The sequence below is a fragment of the Sorex fumeus genome, unplaced genomic scaffold, assembly GCF_029834395.1.
Source record: "Sorex fumeus unplaced genomic scaffold, SorFum_2.1 ptg000006l, whole genome shotgun sequence".
NCBI lineage: Eukaryota > Metazoa > Chordata > Mammalia > Eulipotyphla > Soricidae > Sorex > Sorex fumeus.
In genome coordinates this window covers 13161203-13188565 of record NW_026606063.1, presented here as the reverse complement: position 1 = coordinate 13188565, position 27363 = coordinate 13161203, and the positions used below count along the sequence as shown (strand labels likewise).

Genomic DNA, 27363 nt, shown 5'->3' with positions numbered 1-27363 from the left:
CCAGGAATATGTTCACTCATGTGAGGCTCGGCCGGAGCATGTGGAAAGCATCCTGGAGCATGGCAGCGGTTGGGTAGTGGAGGTCGGCTGCCAGAGCTGGGTCCCTTGGGCAGGGAGGGCTCTCACCCGAGCCACTCTGGGGCGCCCAGAGTGAAAACAGCCTGGTGCACAGGTATGTAATAAGAGAGTATTAATAATTCCTTGTATGTAAAGTGAAACTCTCTCATTTTGCAAAGATTCTCTAATTTTTCTTCAAGAAATATATATTACTAGTAAAATTAAAGTGTTGAATATTAGCACTAGAAAATTGCTAATATATATAAGAAAGCCATTTAAAAATAAAAACTAAGATCAGAGAATAGGACAGGCACAAGCTTTGCAGGTGGCTGATCTCCATTCAATCCCCAGTATCACATGGTCTCTCAGCATCACAATGCAGTCCTTGAAGATACCAAACACCTCTGGGATTACCCAGATAATCTATCGTACCACATGGCCCAAGCAGTACCATATCCTGAGCCCCAGATACTGAACTGGGTGTACTAGGCGGAGAGCCACTATGCGGGGACCCAGGCCTCCTGAGTACCACTTGAGAGACCCAAAGTAACAAAGAAAAGTTACTTCAATTTAATCATACACTTTTTTTATTTACTAACCTATTTCTTGCTCTTGCCATGCTCTTGGACTTCCTTCTTTCAAAGCGTTCTTCATCAGAAGAAGTTGTATCACTACTATGAATAGCATGCTTCTTTCTCCTATTTAAAGAAAATACAAAATTCTTAAAAATCAGGCCAGGAGATAGCTCAAAGGGCTGGAGCACATATTCTGCATACAGTAGCCCCAAGTTTGATCCCCCAAGCAATGAGCAGTAGCCCCTGAGCACTGCTGGGTGGTGGGTCTCTCACCCCCGATTACACCTCCAAAAAAATTAATGAGAAACAGAATAAACCACTAGGAAAACAATTTAAAATAGCCTCGGAATCCACATCCAAAAGAAAAAAGCAACCGGTGTTGGCGTGAATGTGGCGAGAAAGGGACCCTCCTTCATTGCTGGTGGGAATGCCAACTGGTTCAGCCCATTTGGAAAACAGTATGGACGATTCTCAAGAAGTTAGAAATTGAGCTCCCATTTGACCCAGCAATACCACTCCTGGAAATATATCCCAGAGAGGCAAAAAAGTATAGTCAAAGTGACATCTGCATTTGTTTGTTCATTGCAGCACTGTTTACAATAGCTAGAATCTGGAAAAAACCTGAATGCCCAAGAACAGATGACTGGTTAAAGAAACTTTGGTACATCTACACAATGAAGTACTATGTAGCTGTTAGAAAAGATGAAGTCATCAAATTTATATACAAGTGGTACTACATGGAAAATATCATGCTAAGCAAAATGAGTCAGAAAGAGAGGGATAGACATAGAAAGATTGCATTCATCTGAGGAATATAAAGTAACAAAATAGGAGACTAACACCCAAGAATAGCCAAGATAAGTACCAGGAGGTTTACTCCATGGCTTGGAGGTCAGCTGCACAAGCTACGGGAAAAGGCAGCTCAGATAGAGAAGGGAGCACCAAATAAATAGTGTTGGGAGGATCTTCCAGGATGGGAGATGCATGCTGAGAGTAGACTTTAGACCAAACATGATTGTCACTCAATGCCTCTTTTGAAAACCACAGCAACCAAAAGGAGAGAGAGAACAAAGCGGAATGCTCTGCCACAGAGGCAGGGTGGGACGGGGGAGATGGCAGGTGGGAGGGATACTGGGATCAGTGGTGGTAAGAGAATGGAAACTGGTGGAAGGATGAGTATTCGATCATTGTATAAATGAAACCCAAGCACAAAAGTTTGTAAATCTACAATTGTACCTCATGGTGTTTCACTAATAAAAATCTAAAAAAAAGTAAATAAATAAAATAGCCTCAAAAGATCATGGGTGTGGTTTAAGTCTAGTTTCAATCTCCAACATCATAAACCCTGCCAAGTACCACTAAGAAAAACCCCAACAATTAAGAAAATTGCTTTTCAATTATTTACATAAATTAACATTATATATGCGTGTGTGTTTTATACATATAAAACTGTAGCACTGTCCTCCCGTTGTTCATCGATTTGCTCGCGTGGGCCCAGCAACGTCTCCACTGTGAGACTTGTTGTTACTGTGTTTGGCATATTGAATACATAACGGGAAGCTTGCCAGGCTTTGCCGTGCGGGCGAGATACTCTAGGAAGCTTGCCAGGCTCTCCGAGAGGGGCAGAGGAATCGAACCCGACTCGGCCAGGCCAGCTGCGTGCAAGACAAATGCCCTACCGCTGTGCTATCTCTCTAGTCCATATGTATATGTGTGTGTATATACACAGATATACATATATAAAATATGGAACATATAAAGAGCTCTTAATTCAATGATAAAATATAACCTAATTTTTATTTGTTTGGGGGCCACACCCATCAGTGCCCAGGGCCTACTCCTGGCAGGGTAGAAGAAACATGTGGGGTGCTGGGATTGAACCTGGGTCGGCTAGAGGCCAGACAAACACCCTACCTGCTGTACTATCACTCCAGCTAAACATAACCTAATTTTTAAATAGAGTAGTAGTACAGGACCAAAGAAAGAATACGGCCAATAAGGTTGCTTGCCTTTCGTGTGAACAATCTGGGTTTAATCCCCTGTACTACATATGATTCCCCAAGCACCACCAGTAGTTATCTCTGAGCACAAAAAGGAGAGAGGCAGAGAGACAGACAGACAGACAGAGACAGAGACAGAGATAGACACAGAGAGAGAGAAAGGAGGGAGGGAGGGAGGGAGGGAGGGAAAGAAAGCTAACATACAAAGCTAATTTACAAAAACAAAACTACTCTCACATAGACAATCACCCAAGAGAAAACATAATGATGAAAGAAAAAAATCAAAAATGCTTGGTTTTCTAAAGCATAACTAACAAAATGTGCAAGAATCGCAGAAATAACTTTAAAACAAAACTTAGTAGGGGGATGGGGGGTGGGAAGGATACTGGGATCCGTGGTGGTGGGAAATGGGCACTGGTGGAGGGATGGGTATTTGATCATTGTATAATTGAAACCCAAGCACAAAAATTTGTAAGTCTACAACTGTACCTCATGGTGTCTCACTAATAAAAATTTTAAAAACTTAGTAATGCTAAAAAATACCTTAAATAGAAAGTTAGTTTCAAAGGCTAATTTAAGGGAACTGGTATTACAAGCATGACAACATACTCAAATGTTTCAATGACTCAATATAAGAATGGAACAAACATACAGGAAACAAACCAAAATATATCATCTGATAGATGATAAAGTTGACACCGGAATAGAGAAATCATAGACTCGTCCAATAAGAGTCTGAGAAATAGTACAGATGTTAATGTGCCTGCCTCACATGCAGCTAACCCTGGGTTCAATCCCCGAGACTGAATATTTCCCTAAGCACAGAGCCAGAGGTACCTAACAAAGCACCTCTGGGTATTCAAAGGCCAAAAAACTAAAAAGCTTTAAAAGTTGCACAAAGGGACTGGAGCAATACAGCGGATAGGGCGTTTGCCTTGCACACGGCCGACCCAGGTTCGATTCCCAGCATCCCATATGGTCCCCCAAGCACTGCCAGGAGTGATTCCTGAGTGTAGAGTCAAGCATAACCCCTGAGCATCACCGGGTGTGACCCAAAACAAAAACTAAATAAATAAATAAAAGTTGTATAAGTCAATTCAGTTCCAACCAGGAAGAGAGTTGGATCGATTCTGTAGCTCTTAAATCTGGATAAAATTCAAATATACTAAAATTTAGAAAACAAAACAGTGAACTTTCGGACCAAAGAGATGGTACAACAAGTAGGGTGCTTGCCTTGCACAGAGGTTGGATTCCCAGCACCCTCTATAGTCCCCTGAGCACTACCAGGAGTGATTTCTAAGCACAGAACCAAGAATAAATCCTGAGCACAGAAGGTGTGGCTCAAAAGAACCAAAAAATAAGAAATCTGTAGGTTTCTAACCATAACCATTTTTACAATACTGAAAAGGCAGTTAACTGAGGCCAAAGAGACAGCTCAATGGTTTCAATTTATCTTTGCACTAAGAAAAACATATTATTTTTCAGAAAACACAACAGACAAGGTAGTTTCAAAAGCAGTACTTTTGAAAAGTTTTGCTTTTCAAAACTTTTCTCCTTTGTACCAACACAGAAAAGAAGAAGCAAAGGAGAGAGGAAGGACAGCAAAAACGATTCAATACTTCAAATAAAAGTCCGAATTACTTAGATTTAACTCTACTAAAAGTCCTGAAAACTATGTACCTTTAGGAAATATAATTGTCTAAATAATAACTATTCTAAGCAAAATAAAGCCACATGTAGGATAGTAACTATTGGTCACCAACTAAGGATTCTACTTAATCCCTAATTGACATTATCATTAAAATGCCTACACCTCTAGGGGTATGGTGCAGCCAGCAGGTCAATCTGTAACTGTGAGGCGGGTGCATCAGCAGCCTGATGGCACCTTCAGACTTCCAGATACCCCAAATTTGCTGCTGTGCCTTTGGCCAGACCCCAAAAACTTGGAGCAAAGTTTACCAAGAAAGTAAACAGCCAAAAGCTAGGTATGTGGGAAACACACCCACAAACCACCTCCAGCTCAGCTATATAATTGGAGGCATGGCCTCTCTAATTCCTGATTAAACTACTCAATGACCATGATCCCAGAGACTCAGAAACAAATCTCAAAACCCAACGGCTTTTGGCAGAAATGCATCTGGTCCCTGCAGTAGGTTACCGGTGCTGGGCCAAGCCAAGTGGGAATAGGTTTCGTGCCTTGGCCTGTTCCCCTTGGCGGCCCAGAGGCCACCATTCTCCAGAGGCCACTGGACAGTCAGGTTTGGGTCCGCAGTGACGAGACACGCAGGGCCTCACGGGATGGGGGTGGAGCCAGTCCTGTCCTCCCCACCCCAACGAGACCCCAAGCCATTGCCCACAAACAGCCTCTCTGGCTCCTGATCAAGCTGCTTAACGGCCATGATCCCAGAGACTCAGAAACAAATCTCGAAACCCAGTGGCTTTTGGCAGAAATGCGTCTGGACCCCACAGTAGGTTAATGTCGCCAGGCCACCCCAGGGGGGAAAGGGTGTTGTCCCTCCGCCTGCTCCCCCTTGGCGGCTCAGTGGCCGTCATCCTTCAGAGGCCATTGGACAGTCAGGCTTGGACCTACAGTGACGAGACACACAGGGCCTCATGGGATGGGGGTGGAGTTGGTCCTGTCGTCCCCACCCCAATGAGACCCCAAGTCATCACCCACAAACAGCCTCTCTGGCTCCTGATCAAGCTGCTTAACAGCCATGATCCCAGAGACTCAGGAGCAAATCTCGGAACCCAGCAGGTTTTGGCAGAAATCCCTCCAGATTTAAGTGTTAAAATTTCAGAATTTCAAAATCGCGCAGCCACTACTGCAGTCACGAGACATCATATGTTATTCATAACCAGCAATAGAAAACAAATTGTCTCCTGTTGCCTTTTCAGCAGATCTGAGTGTTAGGGTAAAATCTCAAATAATAATGATGAGTCTGGTGTCAAAATATTGAATGTCACTGAAGTAGAGAGAGAGTAATCGGGAAATCATCTGCCCCACAGGTAGGGGGAGGGTGTGGGATGGGGATATACCGGGGTTACTGGAGGTGGAGAATGGGCACTGGTGAAGGTACGGGTGTTTCACTGTATGACCGAGAATTATACCCAAAAGCTTTGTAACTGCTCTCACAGTGATTCAATAAATAAAATTATAAAAAATGAAAAATAAAAGCCTACAATTTGTTCTAGTCATGAAGTATATTATTTGAGGAACATCTAAGTAACAGATGTAAGTATCTTCATTTAAAAATTACAAAACAAGAACCAGAGATGTGGCTCAGCAGTAGAGCACCTGAATCACATGTGTGCAGCCCTGGGCTCAAGCTCCAACACCTCAAATATCAAAAACCACAAACATACCTGATGTGGCTTCTTCTTGCTGGAGATCTGTGAATATCAAACAAAGTGTTTTCCCTCTTTTTTTGATGAGCAGGTACTTAAAGGGGAAAAAAAATTAACATAAAAATTACAAATTAATAAATCATTACATTAAAGCTGTAGTGATTATTTCTGTTCATTTTCTAAAAATAAACTAAGCCATATGGTTTCAGGTTCCAAATGCTATCTGGAAGGAGTACAACAAAAATTAAAACTTTGTGCTAATACTCCTAATTTGCAAATAAACACTCTAAAATGATGTTAAACTCAATCTTTGTGGTCTTGGATCCAACAAAGCCGTGGTATTCTGCAGCTCTATGGTATACCTGTGGTATAATACCAAAAGTTCAGTCATTAAAAATTTTTGGTTGTTTCTGGTCCACACATCAGTGGTGCTGAGAAATAACACCTAACTCAGAGCTCAGAGTCACTTCGAGAAAGTGCTGAGGGGATCATATGGTGCCAGGGACCAAACCTGGAGTTCAATCAAACCTACTTCACAGGTGAAATTAAAATTTTGGGATGGGGTAGGGGGGTACAACCGGCAGGGGAGCAGGTGTTAAGCCTCCCAAACAGTGCTCAGGAGACCTGGAAGTGCACCTGGGCCAGTGCACCCATATGGTGCTACTTAGCTCATGCAGTGCCAGAAACTAACAGGACCACCCTAACAGAGTTGAGGACAGGGTGGGGTGGGGATGGACATTCAGGGTAACACCCAGCAGTTAGTTAAACACGTTTAAAAGGATGATGACCTGTTTGATTTTCACACCACCACCCAAAAAGACCCTTCTGTATAACTTCTTGGTGCAGGAGAGACAGTGAGCGGGGAAGGCACTTGCCTTACATACCGCCAACCTGGGATGGCCGATCCCATCAGGTGCCCTGAGCACCACCAGAATTGATTCCTGCATGCAGAGCTGGGTGTGATCCCAAAACAAGAACAATAACAAAAAAAAAAAAAACTCCAGACTAAGAAAATGCTTATAAATCCCCTTCAAAAAGACTGATACCCAAAGTATATGAGGAACTCAAACTGAGCAGAAAAACTCAGTTGAAAAAATAGGCAAGATATTTGAAATTGACAATTAAGAGATATTGTTTGTAAATTTGCACATAAAAAGATGTACATCACCATTAGAGAAATGAAAACAATTGTAAACATCTTAATTGTAAACATCTTAGAAAGTTAAATATAAGGAGCTATGGATGTGGCTCAGTAGTAGAGTGCTTGCCCTGAGGTCCTGGATTCAATACACTCAGCACCACCAAAAAAAAAAAAAAAGAAGAAGGAAAAGTTAAATATATCTAATCATAAAATCCAGTCACTCTATATTTGTATAATTAAAAAAATTAAAACGTGTCCAAAGGAAGACCTGCACATAAATGACCACTCACAATAATTTATAATAGCCAAACAATAAAATGTCAACAATCCAAATGGTCATTTAAAATTGTAGAAAAAATTTATACGACTTTTTGCTAAGCTTTTTTGGATATATTACGATTTGCTAAGAAAGCTACATGTCAAAGCAGATCAGGAAGCCAGGATTCATCAGACAGGCCCCGTTTTGATCACCGGCACCACATATTTCCCCCGAGCCACGACAGGCATAACCTCTGAGCACAGAGCCAGGAGAAAGCCCTGAATACCACCATATGTGGGCCCTCACCCACAAAGTAGATCAGTGGCTTCCTGAGAGCTGGAAAGAAGATGCAAGTAGGTTACGACTACATGACAGAGCAGGATGTTCAGGGGTTTGGTGAATACATTCTGATACTTTCATAAGTATAATAAATTTGTGTCAAATATATATATTTGAATACCCAAGTTATTTCAAATTTGCCAAACTGTGCACATTAAGTGCATTTAATTACACTTCAATCGACTTAATTTTTTTTTCTCTAGGGAAAAATGGTTGACTATCTTTTTTCTATCCTAGAATACACATCATTTACAGCAGGACAATCTCTGGACAAGACTTCAAACAAGAGCAGAGGAATGTCTGCATTCTTGTCATGCTGAGACAGCTAGTGAGATAGCTATTGTACACAACTTCTAGGAACAATAATCATTATTTTAAAGTGCAAGAGATAGGAACATAGTGATAAGGCAGTAGGTAGGACACTTGCCTTACACATAGCTAACCCAGGTTCGATCTCCAGCATCCCATATAGTCCCCCAAGTCCAACTAGTGTAGGATAACATTGGTTTGTCCTTTCAGCCCTGCCACAGGGAGCTACGGTTTATTGGGTTACTCCCATCACAGCGCTCCAATTCCTCTGTGTTTACTTGCAACTTCTTTCTTTGTGCTCTGTTGACTTGTAAATATTGTTCTTCCCTCTCCTTAAGTCCTCTGCATAGTTAATTCAGTGCAATGTCCTTTTTGTATGGGCACAAGAAGACAGTTAATGCTATGTTTTTGTAACATGGAAGTTAATTGACTCCAAATAATATTACCTCCGGGACATCTTTTCTCTTGACCTAAGCCTCAGTTGCCCTTACTTCCTAGCATCCTAAAAGCAGGGTCCTGATGAGGGACTGGTGGACCCAGGCAAGCTGTGAGCTATGTGCTACCCTGGCGTTGAAACGGGGGCTTGGCCAAAGTGCCATAATTCTTAACTATAAGTTAAGAGCTTGGTCATGGACAAATGCTGTCATAATCCAAAAAGCAATAACTAGATTCAGACCCTGCTAGGTTTAGGAATGACTAATCCCAGCCTGAGCACTGTAGTTTGAATCTGTGGCAAGATGTCCCCAGGAGAGTCACCCTGTATCTCTTACTGTGTCCATACAAACTAATATTAAGAAGTAGAATTAAGATGTTAATTAAGTTATTGAACTGAGGAAAGAAGAAAAACACCTTAAGTGGTATTTTTCCCATGGGCAAAGAAAGGGGTTTCTTATGTTGATTTTGCTGCTGACAGGGTATAGTAACTACCTCCAATACATAAGAGTTGGAGAGAGAGGAGAGAGAGACCAGGGCAGCAAGATGAAGCACAGAGAGACCAGCAAGGGGGACAGAGGGAGAAAAATGTAGGGGAAGAATTCAGGAGCAGATACATGGAGAGATGAGAGATGCAGCTTGGGGGGGGGGGGGGAGAAGAAAGGGGGGGAGAGAGAGAGAGAAAGAGAGAGCACACCAGTTATCGAGGCTTTCCCTAGCTGCCCCGAAGATTACACACACCAGGAATAATTCCTGAGTGCAGAGCCAAGAGTAAGCCCTGATCACTGAAGGTGTGGCCAAATAAATAAATGAATAATAAAGTATAAGAGATGGGGCCAAAAGGTAGTCCAGTAGGTAAGGCCCTTGCTTTGCACATGGTCAACCCATTAGATTCAATCCCCAATACTCCATATGGTCCCCTAAGCACTACCAGGGGCAACTACTGAATGCAGAGCCAGGCGTAAGCCCTGAGCTTCGCCAGGTATGACCCAAACAAAAACAAAAAATATTTTTAAGTGCAAGAGATTGAGTTAAAAAAAAAAAATCTAGTTTCAACCTTAAAAAAAATCTAGTCTGAACTACTGGGTATAATTCCCAGAACTATCCTAGGGGTCGGGGGAACATGGGAACACAAAATCTGGTTTTTGGTTAAACGAGAGTCAGGTACCACGCCCTTGGCTAAACTACTTAACTGTAGGTCCAGGCTGTGAAGGCAGTAGTGAATAAAGTACATGCTTTGCATGCATGATACCTGAGCTCAATCCTTAGTACTATAAAATAAACATGCAAACAAGCTAACTACTTAGAAATAGAAAATACTGCCCTAAAAACTGCTTTAGAGCAAAGGAATAAAAATAACCACAATAGGATAAACTATGCTAATTATAGAATTTTAAGTTTTAAAAGATAAAATGTGTAATGCATTGTAGGAAAAGTCTGGAAGAAGAGATCTCATTCTTCCAAAATAAGCAACACTGACTTTTTTAAAGGGAATAGAGTAGACTCAACTACAAAAAGGAAAGAAGTTAATCATACCCTACCTATTGGAGGTGCTTGATATCGATCCACTGTTTTTCTCTGTCTCAAATTATATGGTCTATCATTTTCTTCTCCTTCTGCCTCTTCAACTTCTATGTCTCCATCCTCTTCTTGAGATTCTAGTTTCCCAAACACAAAAGAAATTTGAAAAAGCACTGTTTTAATACACAAGAACTAGTAGACTCTTACTCATACTGTACTGGTGATATAAAAGGGTGTTGGCATTTTATGAAACAGTGAAAATTAATATAATTAAAAATCAATCTTAACAATAGAAAATGCACTTCCTGTATATATAAAAAAACTACGTCTCTACAAAATTGATGTGAGTATATATTTTACCCCTTTTACTCTTCTAACAAAGCAATTTTACTACAGGGAATTTCATTAAATACCTAATTAAATATAATAAGGTCGGCAACCAAATACCGCTCACTTAGAAGCACCAAAAAATATAAAATTCTTACAAGATAGTTACAACTGCTACAGCTGTCAGGTATGGCCAAAAATAAAATAAATGAATGAGTAATAAATAAGTCTGATAAAAATGCAAAGGCTTGGGTCTGGCCAAGAGTGTGAGAGAAGCAGGATTCATTTAATGAACAGATAAAATTCACATTATATATCTATCTCGGGGCTGGAGCAATAGCACAGCAGGTAGGGCGTTTGCCTTGCACGCGGCCAACCCAGGTTTGATTCCCAGCATCCCATATGGTCCCCTGAGTACCGCCAGGGATAATTCCTAAGAGCAGACCCAGGTGTGACCCAAAAATAAATAAATAAATAAATAAATAAATAAAGTAAATCTATCTAACTCATAAGGTAAGGTAAGGTAAGGTAAAGGCCCTCCCGTTGATCGTCGATTTGCTCGAGCGGGCCCAGTAACGTCTCCATTGGAGACTTTGTTGTTACTGTGTCTGGCATATCGAATACTCTCGGTAGCTTGCCGGGCTCTCCGAGAGGGGCAGAGGAATCGAACTCGGGTCGGCCATGTTGGCCGTTTGTGAGGCGAACGCCCTACCCACTGTCCTATCGCTCCAGGAGTGATCCCTTGACCCAGAGCCAAGAGTAAACCCTGAGCACCACTGAATGTGGACAAATATAAAAACAAGCAAAAGTAACTTGATAGTACGTTAACACAATTTGAGAAACAAACCCATGCTTCTCCATAAGCTATATAATAAGTACAAATAAATGAGAGACTATTTGCAACACAACCAATTTTCTAAAAATCCATATCATAAATATTAACAACCATATAATAAAATTTGATAGATATATCAGTTTATAAGCCTTCCAGCAAAAGTATTTCCAGCTCCAGCACTATAAATTTAGTATTCATTAGTTCAGAATCAAGACAGGCCTCCACAAAGGTCCCATTAATACAAGGTTCCACTAGTATTAAGAATCTGTTTGTACGCATCATCATTTACAGCAGTTAGGGCATTTGCCCATTACACAGACAATCCAAGTTTGATCCCCAGCATCCTACATCCTTGATTCCCTAATTCCTGAACACAGAGCCAGGAGTGAGCCCTGAGTATCACCAAGAATGCCCATGAACAAAATCTGTCCATAACTATATTTAGGGCCCCAATAATCTGAGATTGAAAAGCTATGGAAAGAAAGTGATTATGGCTACAGGCATCCATTTATGAAGGACTGAAAAGGACAACAGGCTAAGCACATATTTTGTGCACAGGAAGTCTGTGTTTGAACCCCAGCAAGACGTGGTCTCCAATCACCTCTAGAAGTGACCCCAAGCATAGAACCAAGCACAGTCTATGAGCACTGTTGGGTGTAGCACAAAACCATAAAACATCTTAAAAATCATACTGAAGGTACCGAAATAGGAGTTGTCCCCCAAGAATTAAACCAGCCTAACAATTCAGGGATACAGCTCAACAAGAGAGTACTTGTTGTATATGCCTGAGACACTGAGTTCAATCCCCAGCACCACACACACCAAATAAAAAAAGGTGCTTTACAAACCTTCCTCTTCACCCTCAGTAGAAACTTCATGATGATTCTGTATGCCGTAACTATTTCTTCTCAATGACTTTCTTCGCCTTTTTACTCTTGAATACATATCCATGTTTTCCTTTTAAAGAAAGAAATCTGTCAAATACTAGCATGAAATTCACTCTTCGCTATAAGTATCATTAACCTAAGGTACCATATCCACTCACTAAAACTTACTGAGAGCTGGGGCAGGAGCGATAGAATAGTGACTGGGGTGTTTGCTTTGCATATGGCCCACATGGGTTCGATACCTGACATTCCATATAGTTTGCAAAAACCATCAGGAGTGATTCCTGAGCACAAAACCAGGAATAACCCCTGAACATCACCAGGTTTAGATCAACAACAGCAAAAAAAAAAAAAAAAAAAAACTTGTTGATGTCTGAGGAGATACAGCTCCAGGAGATGGCACGCACCTGAGGGTGGGGGGCAGGGCACACAGGGCGATGAGACCAAAGAGAAGGGAGAGTTAAAGTGTATGTCTTGCGAGCCTGAGTGATACTACAGCAGGTAGGGTGCTTGCCTTGCACTCAGCCGACCTACATCTCCTTATGGTCCTACATCCCAAGGATTCCCACCAGGAATGATCCTTGAGTACAGAGACAGAAGTAAGTCCTGAGCACTGTTGGGCGTGGCCCCAAAACAAATACACGTGTGGGGCGGGGGGAGGGGGGGGAGAGTATCCTTTGCACGAAGTCAACCCTGGTTTAATCCCCAGCACATCAACAGATGGTTCCCAAGCATTTCAGGTGTAGCCCTAGAGCCCCCCACTCCCAACCTCCCCGCAAACACTGCAGAATATAGCCTTGAAAGGCCCCAAACGCCACCATAGTGGGCCCAGGTAAATGTCGGCACTGACAGGCCTGAGTAATGCCACATCCTCAAGCCCTCAAACTGAATCACAGATCCAGCGACCAAGAACTATAAAAGGGGCCCCCAGGTTGCAGCCTCCCCACAAAAAAAGTGGGAATAAGAATGATCTGCTTCACATGTTTAGATTAGAACAATAGCCAAAGAACTGGAACACCATGCCATGCATGCGTGAGACCCTGGATTTGACCTCTGACATCCCATGGCTCCTGTGCACCAAAAGGGAGCCCCTGCCCAAGAACACAACATGTTTACAACAAGGCAATGTGTGATTAAAGTCAAGAACAGATGCTTATAATCAAAATGCATTTAACTCAGTAAAAAAAAAGGTAAAGGCCCTCCCGTTGATCGTCGATTTGCTCGAGCGGGCCCAGTAACGTCTCCATTGGAGACTTTGTTGTTACTGTGTCTGGCATATCGAATACTCTCGGTAGCTTGCCGGGCTCTCCGAGAGGGGCGGAGGAATCGAACTCGGGTCGGCCATGTTGGCCGCTTGTAAGGCGAACGCCCTACCCGCTGTGCTATCGCTCCAGCCCTTTAACTCAGTATACATTAAAAAAAATACTAAAAGTTCAGATCAAAAAAAAAAAATAACAAAATCAGGGGCTGGAGAGATAGTACAGCGGGTAGGGTGCCTGTCTTGCACACAGCTGACCTAGGTTCAATCCCCAACATCCCATTTGGTCCCATGAGCACTTCCAGGAGTAATTTCTGAGTGCAGAGTTAGGAGTAACTTCTGAACATCAACAGATGTGAACCCCTCTCCCAAGTTGTATGCCAAGATGACACTTCTGGTGCTGATGGTCTCTTTAGTAAAAGTGTGGCAAGTGGCATATGGATAAAAGAGTGAAAGCAATAGAATCTCCAACTAAATCAAGATCAAGATACATATCAAGTAGTGCACATGCCTCACATGTATGAGGCCCTGGATTCGATCCAAATTCATCTCTCCCAAAAAAGAAGAAAGAAGGGCCAAAGAGATAGTACAGGGGTAACACAGCTGATGCCATTTCAAATTCCTGGCACTGCATATGGTCCCCTGAACACAAGGAGTAAACTCTGGTATGGCCAAGTGTTGCCCAAAAACATTAAAGGAGGGAAGAAGGGAGGGAAGGAATGAGGGAGAATGGATGGGGGAGGGCGGGCCTGCCTTGCATGTGTGAAGCCCTTGGTATAGCTGAAAAGAGATCATTTCAAGCTAAATTAGAAATGAGAGAGGAACAATTAAAATGATGCTCATTCTCTTTGGCTTCCTCAGTCAAGCTTAAAAACATTTGCAGGTGCCGAAGAGACATCCCAAAGGGCTGCAGCGTATGCTCTGCATACATGCAAGGGGCCCAGATTCGATCACTGGTGCTCTGACAAAAGTGACTCCCAGCACTAAGCCGGGTGCCATCCCTGAGCACTGCTGGGTGTGGTCCCAAAACAAAGAATATTTTTGTAAAGACTGTTACAAAACAGTAACAGTAAAATGCTCACAAATTCTGTATCTGTCCACATTCGAAGTCTTTCTACTTCTCCTGACCGACGATTCCGTCTGATATTGATGTTATCCATCTCCTGGAGGACAGCTTCGGCAGTACTATAATCAGAAAATATAATGAGGATCAGCCAATAGCGGCATAGGGCATACAATGAATAGGCCATAAAAGTTTACACAAAAGCATTATAAATTATTTGATATATATATAACTGTACAATATTCCAATTAACTTTCTTATCCAGCACCCATCAGAAAATAACACCAAATGGATTCAAAATATCTTCCACTTTGGTGTATTTATTGAAGGTTTGTTTGTAAGGCTCCAGATACTAAATCCACAATGCCACTACAAATAATTAACTACCAAATCCAAAAGAAAAAAAAATGTAATCTTTTCATTAAAGCTGGAATTACAGGGCTGGAGTAAATAGTATAGTGAGTAGGGTGTTGTGTTGCACACGGAGGACCAGAGTTTGATTCCCCAGCTTCCCATGTGGCCCCCAAACACTGCCAGGAGTGATTCCTTAGTGCAGAGCCAGGAGTGAGCCCTGAGCATCAATGAGTGTGTCCCAAAACCAAAAGGAAAATAAAGGTGGATTTACAAACTGTAAAAATTTTTAAATTGTAAGTTCAAAGGCCAATTTTAGATTATTTGAAGAGACAGTATTTTAGAACTTATAAAAAACTGGCATCTATTAAATAGCCCATTTTATCTTTTGAATACATTTAAATAATACCTTTTAGTAATTAAGAATACTCAAATTTGACATTATCATCATAGAGTATTTCCTCTCCTATCAAATAAGATTTATACTGAACTCCATTCTTTAGTTACTTCAAGGATTAAGTAGGCTGATTTCTTATCTGAGAATAAAGTTTCTTTAGATACAGCAGCTGAACAATCACTTAGCCTCTCATTAGCTAAATCCCATATATCAAGTTTCAAATGACAGTTAATTCAAAGTCTTGACTAAGAAAACTATACTTACTATGAACCAATAATGTAAGATTGCTTGGAATTTTTCAAAAACACAAATGTTAATAAAGCACAAATGTTAAATATTAAAGAACCACAGTAGTGAAAATGGAATTAAATTACTTCTTACAATACAGAAGAGGTTTAAGGAGCCAGAGCAATAATACGACAGGTAGGGTATTTGCCTTGCATCCCTCAGACCGAGATTCGATCCCCCATACTCCATCAAGAGTGATCCCTTAGTACAGAACCAGGAGCAAACCCTGAGCACTGCTGAGTGTGTCCCAAACACAAAACAAAACAAGAATTTTAATAAAATAGCTTAAAAAGAACGCCAATATTTAACTATATAAATTGCTTTGAATCTAGTATATTGAAGAAAAACTGACACTTTTAAATAAACATTATTGCTCTGTCAGTAATTAAGTTACACTTTTTAAAATGTAACTGGCTGGGGTTGGAGTGATAACACAGTGGGTAGGGCATTTGCCTTGCATGCAGCCGACCCGGGTTCGATTCCCAGCATCCCAGATGGTCCCCCAAGCACTGCCAGGAGTAATTCCTGAATGCATGAGCCAGGAGTAATCCCTGTGCAACTCCGGGTGAGACCCAAAAAGGAGAAAAAAATAATAAAGTCAGCCTTTTAAAAAATAATAAATAAATAAATAAAAATAAAATGTAGCTGGCTCAGGGCAGGAGAGGTAGTACAGCAGGTAGGATGAAGGCCTTGAATGTAGCTTCAACCCAGGTTCGATCCCTAGCAACCAATATGGCCCCCACGAGTACCACTAGGAGTGAATCCTCAGCATCGCTAGGTCCACGCTTTCCCAAAACACACACACACACACACACACACACACACACACACACACACACAGTAAACTGGCTTGAAGCAAGAGAGATCATACAGCGGGTAGGGCACTTGCCTTGCACATGCCATCCCCGGCATTCCATATTGTTTCCCAAGCACTGTCAGGAGTAATTCCTGAGTCAGAATAAGGAGTAATAAACAAACAAAAAAAGTAACAGCTTGAAGAAATAGCTTATGAAATAACTTGAATGAAGTAACTTATGGCATACCTAAAAAAAATTAAATAAAAAAAAAGGATGGCATACCTATTTACTAGTTGATCAAATAATAAACTCTGGTTCACACTTTCAAATCTGTTTTTCCTGGAACGACAACTTTTTCTGACTTCCATGTCACCATTTATACAAGAGAGGTCTCCATCTCCCTTCTTTTCCCCTCGAAGGGGATGGCTTCGAAGGGCTACAAGAAAAGAAATATTTTCATTTTAAAGTACATAGTATAGAAAGAAAGAAACACAAACTTTAAAAAATACTTTTGAAAAGTTGACTCAATGTTTTCAACAGCCAATCACATAAGCTTTTTTAAAAGTCATATAATTTATTTGTTGTACTAATTTTCTGCACTTAATAATTACATTTGTTTCTTATTATGACTGTGATCCAGTCATTTCTGATTTATATACTGATTGTATTAGTAAATCACTATTTTACCCCACTCTAACAACATTGTAAGAATTTCAATACTAACCAGTTTCATAATAGAATACTCACATAAGCTACTATGTCCGTTTGGTAATGTAGCACCAGGCTGAGAAGTTAACCTAGAACACAATTATATTTAATATGCAAACACATCAACATTTATTTAAAGAAGCAAGAAATGTAATATTATTGAATTATTTTAATCTTTAAACTGTCAGAATTCTAACACTTTTTAAGAACATAACGTTTTTCACTAAGATTGAAAAATTCCAATAAAACATATCAGTTAATTAAGAGTGATTTTTATTCAAGAAAAGTTTTAATAACAGGCTTTAAATGAAAATGTTTCAAATTCTTCTTTTAAACTCTATTAAAAAAATCTAATTAAAGGCTTAACATTTACCATAAAGCTAACTGATACCATAACCAGCAATAATCACAAATATTTCCTATGATTTCGATTTAAAATAAAATTCTAATAATAAATTAAGAGAATTAAGGAAAGTACTTAAAAAACCAGTACCACTGAGTAATTGTTTTTAAATATATTTTATACTCTAAATTGACAAAGTAATAAAAACTTAGCTAATTTCTCAAAACAGTAGTTCCCTCTTTGGGGTACAGGAAGAAAACTTTAAGTCACTTGGCAGATAACAGAGTCATGAAAATATGATGACTAAAGGAAAAAAAAATCACCAGGGCCACAGCAATAGTACAGTGGGTAGTACAGTACAGCGCTTGCCTTGCACGCAACAAACCCAGGTGTGATCCCCAAAACCAGAAGTGGTCCCTCAAGTCCATTCAGAAGTGATCCCTGAGTGCAGAGCCAGGAGTAAGCTCTGAGCATCACTGCCTGTTGCCCAAAAACCAGACAGTTCAAAGAGTTGGAGGACTGGCTTTCAAGTAAGAGATGCTACCAACGGTCCTCCAAATACTACGAGGTGTTACCCATGAGCATGAGACCAGAAACTGCCCCAGACCACCACCACCAAGATGTGACCCCAAAACAAAACAGAGCCAGAATGGCAGTGCAGCCAGGAGGGCACTTGTCCTGCATGCAGCCAAACAGGGTGCCTGGAACCCATATTGTCCCCTAAGCACCACCAGGAGCAATACTTGGGAACAGAGCCAGGAGTAAGCCCTAAGGCTACACTGGATGTGCTCCTCCCAACTCTCCAAAAAGAGACTTTTTTTAAAACCTAAATTGTTATGTAATTAATATCGTCCCTAAGATTTTTTTCTTATTCAACAATTTTATTATTTTCAATATTAAAAAACTAACCCACGGAGGAAATTTAGAAAACAGAAAACATGAGACTAAAGAGCTAGTACATCAGGTATGGTGCTTGCCTCATGCAGCTGACCGAGGTTCAATCCCCAGCATCCGATATGGTCCTCCTGACCCTGCAAGGAGTAATCCCTGAGCACAGAGCCAGGAAAAAACTCTGAGCACAGCCAGGTGTGGCCCCAAAAAATACAAAAAAGCAAACAAAAAAGAAAGCTGAGTGTGTATGATTGTTTTCTGTTCTGTTACAGTATGCACAAATCATTTAACTGAAACATTACAACTTTTTTATTACTCCAGCACTCTGCATACTAACTTATGAATGGTATAAGTTTAAAAATGTCTATTTAAGGAAACTGGGATTTGGCCCAAGTGCCTGACCCCAGCAACACATGTCTGGCAGCACCACCGGGTATGACTGTAGTGGCCTCTAAGCACAATCAGGAATCGACCCCAACACTTTAAAAAAAAAAAATTAAGTGGTACATCTAGGACTGAGGATGTAGCTCAGTGACAGAGTACTTGCTGGCATGTATGAGGCCCTGGATTCCACTCCTGGCACTGAAAAATAAATAAAATAATATAAAGTGGTACCTGTTCTGGGAATCCGGAAAGTATATTAACTACAACCCCCGAGACTAAATATACAAGGATGATTTACATTGTAACCTTTTTAACCCAAGGATATTTTACCTAGGAATAAAAGTATCCATAATTTACCTACATGCAAACAATCAAAATGTTTTTAAACAATTCAAAGAGTGAAGAAACCACTCCCCTTTCACTTTTGTCTGCAATCAGTACATCTGAACTAATTCGAAGACTTTGGAGAACAAAATGAAAGATTCTGAGTTCGAATTTTAAAGTTCTCTCTCTTTCTCTCTCTCTCCCCCCCTCCCTCCCTCCCCCTTCTCTCTTACATTTTGATGTTGGATCTTTGGGCCACACTGGCAGATGCTCAGGAAGGGTGAGGGAGTCTGCTCCTCACTAGGAGCTCAGAGGAACTATGTGGCATCATCATGGGTAGAACCAGGGCTCCTTCATACAAAGCATGTGCCTTTTAATGACAAAGATAGCCCTATAAGCCACTCTCTGGCCCTAAAAATGTTTTCGTAAGCGTATGACTACTGCATTAGGTTACTGCCATTTGACGAGTAAAACCAAGTTTTCCTGATAGAAAGCAAACATGAAAATGTTTGGTTAGAAATTTAAACTTTGTGGGGCCAGAGAGACAGTGCAATGGGTAAGGCACTTGCCTTGCACGCAGCCAACCTGAGTTCCATCCCTGGCATCCCATACGTTCAATCCCCTGAGCATCGCCAGGAATAATTCCTGAGTGCAGAGCCAGGAGTAACCCCTGTACATCACCAGGAATGGTCCCAAAGCAAACAACAACAAAAGAAATTTAGACTTTGTTACATTTTAGTTTAACAATCCAAGTGGAATATTCAGTAATTTTAGGAAAAAGTGATTTTATTTATTTTCCAATAAAAATAAAATTGTAACCATGTTATTAAAATGTTCAGGATTATAAATTTTATCATATTCAAGGTGTGCTAAAGCCCATATTACTTTAGGAATAGTAGTTCTGTTCCACAATTTTTATAAAACAAACGTTTAATAGAGTTGGAGCAATAGTACAGCAGATAGGGAGCTTGCCTTGCATTAGGCCAACCCAGGTTCAATCCCAAGCAACCCAGACGGTCCTCAGAGCTCCATCAGGAGTAATACCTGAGTGCAGAGCCAGGAGTAAGCCCTGAGCACCACCAGGTGAGACCCCCAAACAACAAAAAAAAGTTTAATAGTAAGTATATTCAGAGAAAACTGAATGTCATGCAAAATTTTTAATCTTTATGTATTTATACATTTAATACACTTATAAAATTTCTATACACTAGTAGCTTTACAAGAATATCAATGTTAATATCAATCCCAAATCATACTGAATAACTCATGAAAAAACTCACTAATGAATTCTCACTTCTCACCTGGCCTGTCCAGCTGATATGTTCCATTCCTCTCGCTGACCTGTACTTCGTGATTTTGATTTGTCTTTGCAAACAGAATCAGGTTGTTTCAAAGTGCGTTTGGCTGGTGGTGACACGTGGCTATCACTTAAACTACCATCAATTTCAGCCTTCTGAAAGATAAAGTTTAAATGTACTTGTGATTTTTACTAAAACATAATGAATGCATCAAAATGAGGGACAGAATGTATTAATAAATTGCTTGTCACACCACTTAAAAAGTAAGCAGAGCCACAATGCATTTAGCAGTGATACATGAATATGCATTTGTCTTCTTATGCACTGAAAGCTTCAAACCTAGAATTCTCAGCATACACACACTGTCAAAATGTGTAAACAAACTCAGGACTGGAGAGACAGTACAACATGTCTTGCACACAGCCAACCCAAGTTCGATCCCAAGCACTCCAGATGGTCCCCCGATCCCCACCAGAAGTGAACACTGAGTTCAGAGTCAAGAAGTAGGCCCTGAGTACTCTAGGTGTGGCTCCAAAATCAAAAAATAGTAGTAATAATAATAATAATAATAATAATAATAATAAAGATTACCTGCACCTTTCTAGGACGAGTAGAAGCCCACTAGAAATATTAAGTTCCTCTTCTTAAAACTATTACTAAGCATGTGGGTAATTAAAAGCTAGGACCTATTTTCACACAAACCAGTGGTCAAAACCTTCAAAAAGATGGGAGTATTAGGGCCAGAGCAAAAATGCAGCATATAGGCGCTTGTTTTGCACATGGCTGACCAAGGTTTAATCTCCGGCACTTACTGAGCACCTCCAAGAGTGACCCTGAGTGCAACACCAAAAATAAGCCGAGTACCACTGGATGTGATCCAAAAAAATATTTTTTAATTATATATCAGAACCAGTGGTATGAGGAAAGATCTTAATAAAACCAGTGATAGCAGCTCAGAATCTTTGGACATAAAAAATTAAACTTTAAGTCCACACTTCATTATACTGTAGTAAATTTTCAAGTGTAATATTTTAACTATAATGCATAAATCAGTAACAACTAATGCACCAACCTTTCCTGCAGACCAGAAAAATACTATTAAAATGTCATAAAGAAATTATGTGTACCGATTTGAAGTATTCAATATTAACAAATAGTTTAGCAATAAATTATTTTTAAGTAATACTGGCATAATTTCTCAAAGTTTCATATAATGGCCATACATCAATTTTTGGGGGGAAAAAACTCATAAAATCTGTGACAATTACACAGTTAGAAACAGTATAATTTTTTATAGCATACTGCTTCGTTCATTTGAATGAACTTTCTCCCAAAACAACATTTTCCTACATTAGCATCATAACAAAAAGATCTGCTCTGTTTGTGTATGAATATATACTTATATATGAATATGCACATATACACACACACCTTTTTTCATAACAAGATACCTTATTCTCCTACAACACTTAAGTATGTATGTCCCAAAACAAAGACTTTGCTATAAACTTTGCTATATTAGCATCATACAACCCTCCCTATGAAGAATCCAAAAATGATGTAACAAAACCCCAATTCACATACATATTGAAACTTATCAAAAATAGGGACAGAAGGCTGGAGCAACAGTACAGGGGGTAGGGCATTCACCTTGCACACAGCCAACCCAGGTTCAATCACTGGCATCCTACATGGTCCCAAGCACCACCTGTAATTTCTGAATGCAGAGCCAGGAGTAACCCATGAGCATTGCCAGGTGTGGCCCCAAAATAAGGTGAGTGGAAGGGAAAGATAGTATAGCAAGTAAGATGTTTGCTTGCACACTGCTGATTCAAATTCAATTCCCAGAGCACCATATTGCCCCCCCCCCAAGTTCCAACAGAGATGATACCTGCATACAGAGCCAGGAATAAGCCCTGATCACTGCCCAGTGTGACCCAAAAATCGAAACAAATTGTTGGGGTAGGGGTGGGAGGGCCACTGGTATTCTATTTTCTAAAAGTTTTCATTCCGCAATTCATTTCCTCGCTGAATATGGGCTAATGGATTCTTATTTGGTTTTTTGGGTTCAGCTGTTCAGTTTGGGGGCTGGAGCAATAGTACAATGGGCAGGCCTTGCACACGGCCAACCTGGGTTCGGTCCCCTGAGCACCACCAGGAGTGATTCCTGAGTGCAGAGCCAGGAGTAACCCCTGAGCATTGCCGGGTGTGACCCAGAAAGAAAAAAAAAAATCAGTTGTTTGGTTTGGCTTGGGACCATACCCAGTGATGCTCAAGGGTATCCAAAGTAATATGCAGTGCCCGGGATCAAACCCCGGGCTTCTGCACCAAAATGTGCTCGAGCACTTTGAGCCCTCTCTCTGGTGCTCACACGTCTTTTGTTGCTGTGCTCATCAGGAGTTTTACCCTTCAGTTGTGGAGCAGCCAGAAATCCCTGTGGCTCCAGGGAGCATAGATAGCAGGGCTGCCAAGATCACACTCAGTACACAAGTGCGATGGAGTGGCACAGGGGATGGAGAGTGAACCTCATCCTTACAAAGGCAGATGTTTTACCACTGAGCCATCTCCAGGCCCTATCTGAAGCTTTTTCAAGATGACTTTTATGTCCTTTTTGACACATCCCCATCATTTTGAATGAAATAAGGAGCTTCCTCACTTTCTAAACCCCAAATAAAAAGAATCACTAGGCACCTTATAAACATTTTTCCTGCCAACCCTAGAATTAGCCATTTCCTTAAAAAGCACTAGTTCTCTTTAGTCAAGAATTGCACACTGGGGCTGGAGAGATATCACAGCGGGTAGGGCATTTGCCTTGCACGCAGCCGACCCGGGTTCGATTCCCAGCATCCCATATGGTCCCCTGAGCACTGCCAGGAGTAACTCCTGAGTGCAGAGCCAGGAGTAATCACTGTGCATCGCCAGGTGTGACCCAAAAAGCAAATAAATAAATAAAAAGAATTGTACACCAAGATCTGGGCACTAGGTATGTTCATACTTTATAATCCGATATTATAGATCGGTATTCCAAAGGTAGAATGATCAATTTTAGTGGGGGTGGAGGGGAGTTAGCGCTTGGGGAACCAGCAGCACCAGGGAGCAAACATGGACATCCCACATGAAATGCATGCTTTCAGACTACTGAGCTACCTCTCTGCCCTAATAAGGTACTTTTTAAGTATATGAGTGTTCCTTTTAAATGCTACAAACTTTTACTGAGAAAATATATTAAACAACTATATCAGGGCTCAGGGATGTGACTCAGTAGTTGAGTGCTCACCTTGCATATATAAAGCCAAGAATTCAATCCCTGACACCACTCCATGTAGCCAGTACACATTCCCTGGCACCACAAAAAGCACAACCATCAGCATAATGCAATACAATGTGTATGAGTGACTTAGCCAAGCATGCAATCCTCAGACACCACCACAAGTGTGACCCAACATTTCAACAAATAACAAAATTGGAAAGAAAGGGAAATTCTTTTTAAAGGACCAGGACGATAGTAAAAATTGGACTGCCAGGCACCACACGGCCTCCCAAGCAACCACCGGGTATACCTAGAGACCCCGAAGTAAGCCAGGGTGGTCCTAATAGCACTTAAACCACTGGTCCATCAGTTCGAAATTGCTAGAGGACCCCTGAGTCCTGCTTGGGTGTCCAAAAGAAGTCTTTTATTTGAAGAGCTATTTAAGTTCATAAATGTACCATTCTATTTTGCTAAAGACAACTATCAAAATGTAGCCTCTAGCAAACAAGCATAATACTTACAATATATGATAAGAGGTATCCAAATGTAATCTTTAGAAGTAAATTCACGTATTAACATTTTTTTTCACAGAAAGACCAATTTCTAATTTTGTGCTGTAATGCAATTTAGCACGAATTTTAAAGCCATATGACTACACTGGAATTAAAAGGCACAAAGGAAAAACAATTAGAAATTCAAACATCAGAACATCTATAATTAAGGATAATAAACATGTTAGTTGTGTAACATACCACTTATTAAAGTTCTCAAGAAAAGCTAGTTAGCTACTTTCAAACTATCCTCAGCAAAGGAGAAAATTAAAACACAATACAAGTCAACCCAGAAATGCAGCTCAGCAGTATTAACACTTGCATTGCATGTATGAGGCAAACTCAGTCCCCAACACCACAAAAAAAAAAAAATCAATCACACAATAGTACTTCATCGGCAAAGATGCTTACTTTTCTTAATACTCTTAAATACTGTACTACTGGGATGAGGGAAACAGCTCAAGAGACTGGAGCACTTTGCATATGAATGCCCTAAGTTAAATCATAGTCCCCAAACCATCACCAGATATGGCCCAGGTGGCTCCCAACAACACTGGGTCAAGCAGCATCACGTTACCAAGAGCAGAGAGCACTGAACCATCAGGCTCACTAAGCCTGGCCAAGTACTGCCAGGAGACGCACCTGAGACCCTATTGCTTCAGAGACCACCCAAAATTTACTATTTCATTTCCCTAGGTTCTGTATTCCCCAACCTCACCCTTTAAGAGAACTGAAACTCAGAAATAAGTTAACTGAAAAATGACTGTCAAACCTTGGGTGAGGGGAGCCTGAGACTGAAGTACACACTTTGCATGCTGAAGTCCTGGGTTCAATCCCAGTTCTGCATAATTCTCCACCACTAAAGGGAGAGATTGCTAAAGCAAGGAACCAGAAGATGCCCTGTACCCAGGAATAGCTAAGTGTGGCCCAGAAACAAACAAAAACTTAAATTTAGGAGGATTTCCACTCCTAAGATAGTTTGATTTATACTACAACACTCAACCTCTGACACTTAGAAAACACAAAGACTCAAGAGTGCCTAAAAGGTCATCTAACCGAACTATTCAACCACTAGCTACAGTTAACACTTCAAATATGCTCTACTCCAGATCTATCCAATCAAACACTATTTTCACAAGAACTCCAAGTGATTTTGTACACACCTGAACTTGAGAAGTGCGTATTAGGGATTGGAAAGCATTATACAGCATATCCAACAAGTTGTCCCTGAAGTAATGTCATGTGTTCAAAGAGAAGGCATATGTCAATACAGAAATTCCTGTAAACTACTTTATACCAATTTAGAAAACCAGGCCAGCATTAATCCATCTAATCAAATCCTACTGGTTACTACTCAAATAACATGTCCTGTACAAAATCTTACCCAAAGAACGTAACTTAGAACCTCACTCACTCCATCAAAACTCTGCTGTATGTTGCCACATGATTTTATTCACTTTAAAGATATCAACTTGCTCAAAGGAGTTCAGCAGCATACTTTGCATACACAAGTCCTGAGTTCAATTCCCAAAACCATATGGTTCTCTGAGTTTCCCCACTAAAGACCCCTTACTACACCAAACTAGTAGTAAATATCCCATGAACTATTTTGGTTACAAAACAAATACAAAAACAAAACAAAACAAAACAAAACAAAACAGAAAAAGAGCTTTTTTCTTAAAGCCATAATATGTGGGGCCAAGGAGATGGTAAAATGGGAAGGGCACTTATCTTGCATGCCTCTAATCTGCATTCAATTCCCAGAACCCCATGGATCCCCAGACCTCATGAGCCAGGAGTAAGCCCAAAGCACCACCAGTATGTGCTCCATTCCACTAAGCTATCTCTCCATCCCTTCACCTGGATCTTTTATTAAGTAAATTAACTTCCTATAAAGGGGTGGAGTACATGCTTTGTATGCAGGAGTACTGGGTTTAAACCCTGGTACCACATGGTTCCCCAAGAAGAACCAGCAGCATGACCTGAGCACAGCAAGTGTGACACTGGAGAAGAGAGAAGGGAAGGGAGGGAAAAAAGGTAGGGCACTTATCTTGCACACAGCTGATCCAGGTTCAACCCCCAACATCCTATCTGACTCCCTGAGCCCCACCAAGAATGATCCTTGAGTGCAGAGCCAGGAGAAAGCCCTGAGGGGAAGAGGGAAGAGAGACAGACAGCCAAGCAAGAAAGAACTTTCTAACCTAAAATCTCCAAATGATTTTTATTACACAGAAGTCTGAAGGCCTCTGGCATTTTAACATCATTTAAATATAATATAAAGTACATCAACCTAATGCTGTGTCACATAACTATACTTACAGGGCGATTACAATCTTAGTTCTGTGACGAAGGTGTCAGAAAAATAACATTAAAAGGCGCTCCTACCCTCCCCGCAAAAATACAGTGATTTAAACAAAGTGAACTACCAAGATATGTACAACCTAATTACTCCAGCACCATTTAATTAACTTCAAGCTTTGGGAAAGCTTTTACCTACAAACCTGATACTAACAGTTCATCTTTAATAGGATGATCATAATGCTCAACCTTAATTTTTCATCTTCAAAGCATTTTACTAGTTAATTATAACCTAACCCTTTGAGATGGGTGTTGCCAGTTTCAGGACAAAGATATTAAAAGAGATTATGCAATCTTCCCAGAGTCATTTGGCAATCTGTGTCAAGAGTGATTACATTACAATCCAGAAGTAGGAAAGGCTTCTCAGAATAAGGGAATAACTATTTAGCAAACATTTATTGAGAACACCTACTGTGTACAATCTGCTGGCTTGACAATCACAATTATAGTACATGGCATATTATAACAAGTGCCATCATAGAGGTACACATTTCTCTGAAAGTAAAACACTAAAAGTGGTAACTGCTAGTAGAGACGAAAGAAGAAGACATTATGAATGATGAAGACTTTAAAAGATGAGTTTTCAGGGGGTAGAGATTAAGTACCAGAAGTAAAGCCTTGTAGGCAGCACAAGCGGTGCCAAAAGCACTTGCAAAGCCAGTGAGTCCTGAGCATCACCAAGTACGGTCCAAAAACAAACAAACAAAAGAAACAACAACAACAAAAAACAGAAATGGAAGTACATAATGTAAAAATGTGATAGTAAAGTGAACGGTCATAGGGGCATATTCATTACAGGATAAGATCGATCTGAGGAACAACATAAATGGAATTGGTGTCAATGCTGTAGAAGATAAAAGCAGATGAAAAGACAGTCACTTCCTGGGCTGGAGAGATAGTGCAAGCAATCAGAGAGCAGGGCTAGATTCCAAGCATCCCACAGTGTCCCCCAAACACTGCCAAGAGTGATTCTGGAGTGCAGACCAAAAATAATAATAATAATAATATTAATTAATAATAAGTTAAGAAGTTTAGTGATCACCAGACTGTAAAATGCCTCATGATGGTCTTT

General features: G+C 40.6%; 1 protein-coding gene across 3 annotated transcripts in view; it reads right to left on the bottom strand.

The window, feature by feature from the left end:
* Positions 1-27363, bottom strand: part of ATAD2B (ATPase family AAA domain containing 2B) — a 144498-nt gene that overhangs the window by 102861 nt on the left and 14274 nt on the right. For all 3 annotated transcript variants that reach the window (XM_056123673.1, XM_056123682.1, XM_056123690.1), the window contains exons 2-9: positions 20136-20287; positions 16932-16981; positions 16467-16620; positions 14371-14473; positions 11992-12100; positions 10002-10118; positions 5999-6074; positions 657-755 (exon numbers count right to left, since the gene is read on the bottom strand). In XM_056123673.1, coding sequence (XP_055979648.1) covers positions 657-755; positions 5999-6074; positions 10002-10118; positions 11992-12100; positions 14371-14473; positions 16467-16620; positions 16932-16981; positions 20136-20287 — 860 coding nt within the window. The remainder of the gene's footprint in view (positions 1-656; positions 756-5998; positions 6075-10001; positions 10119-11991; positions 12101-14370; positions 14474-16466; positions 16621-16931; positions 16982-20135; positions 20288-27363) is intronic.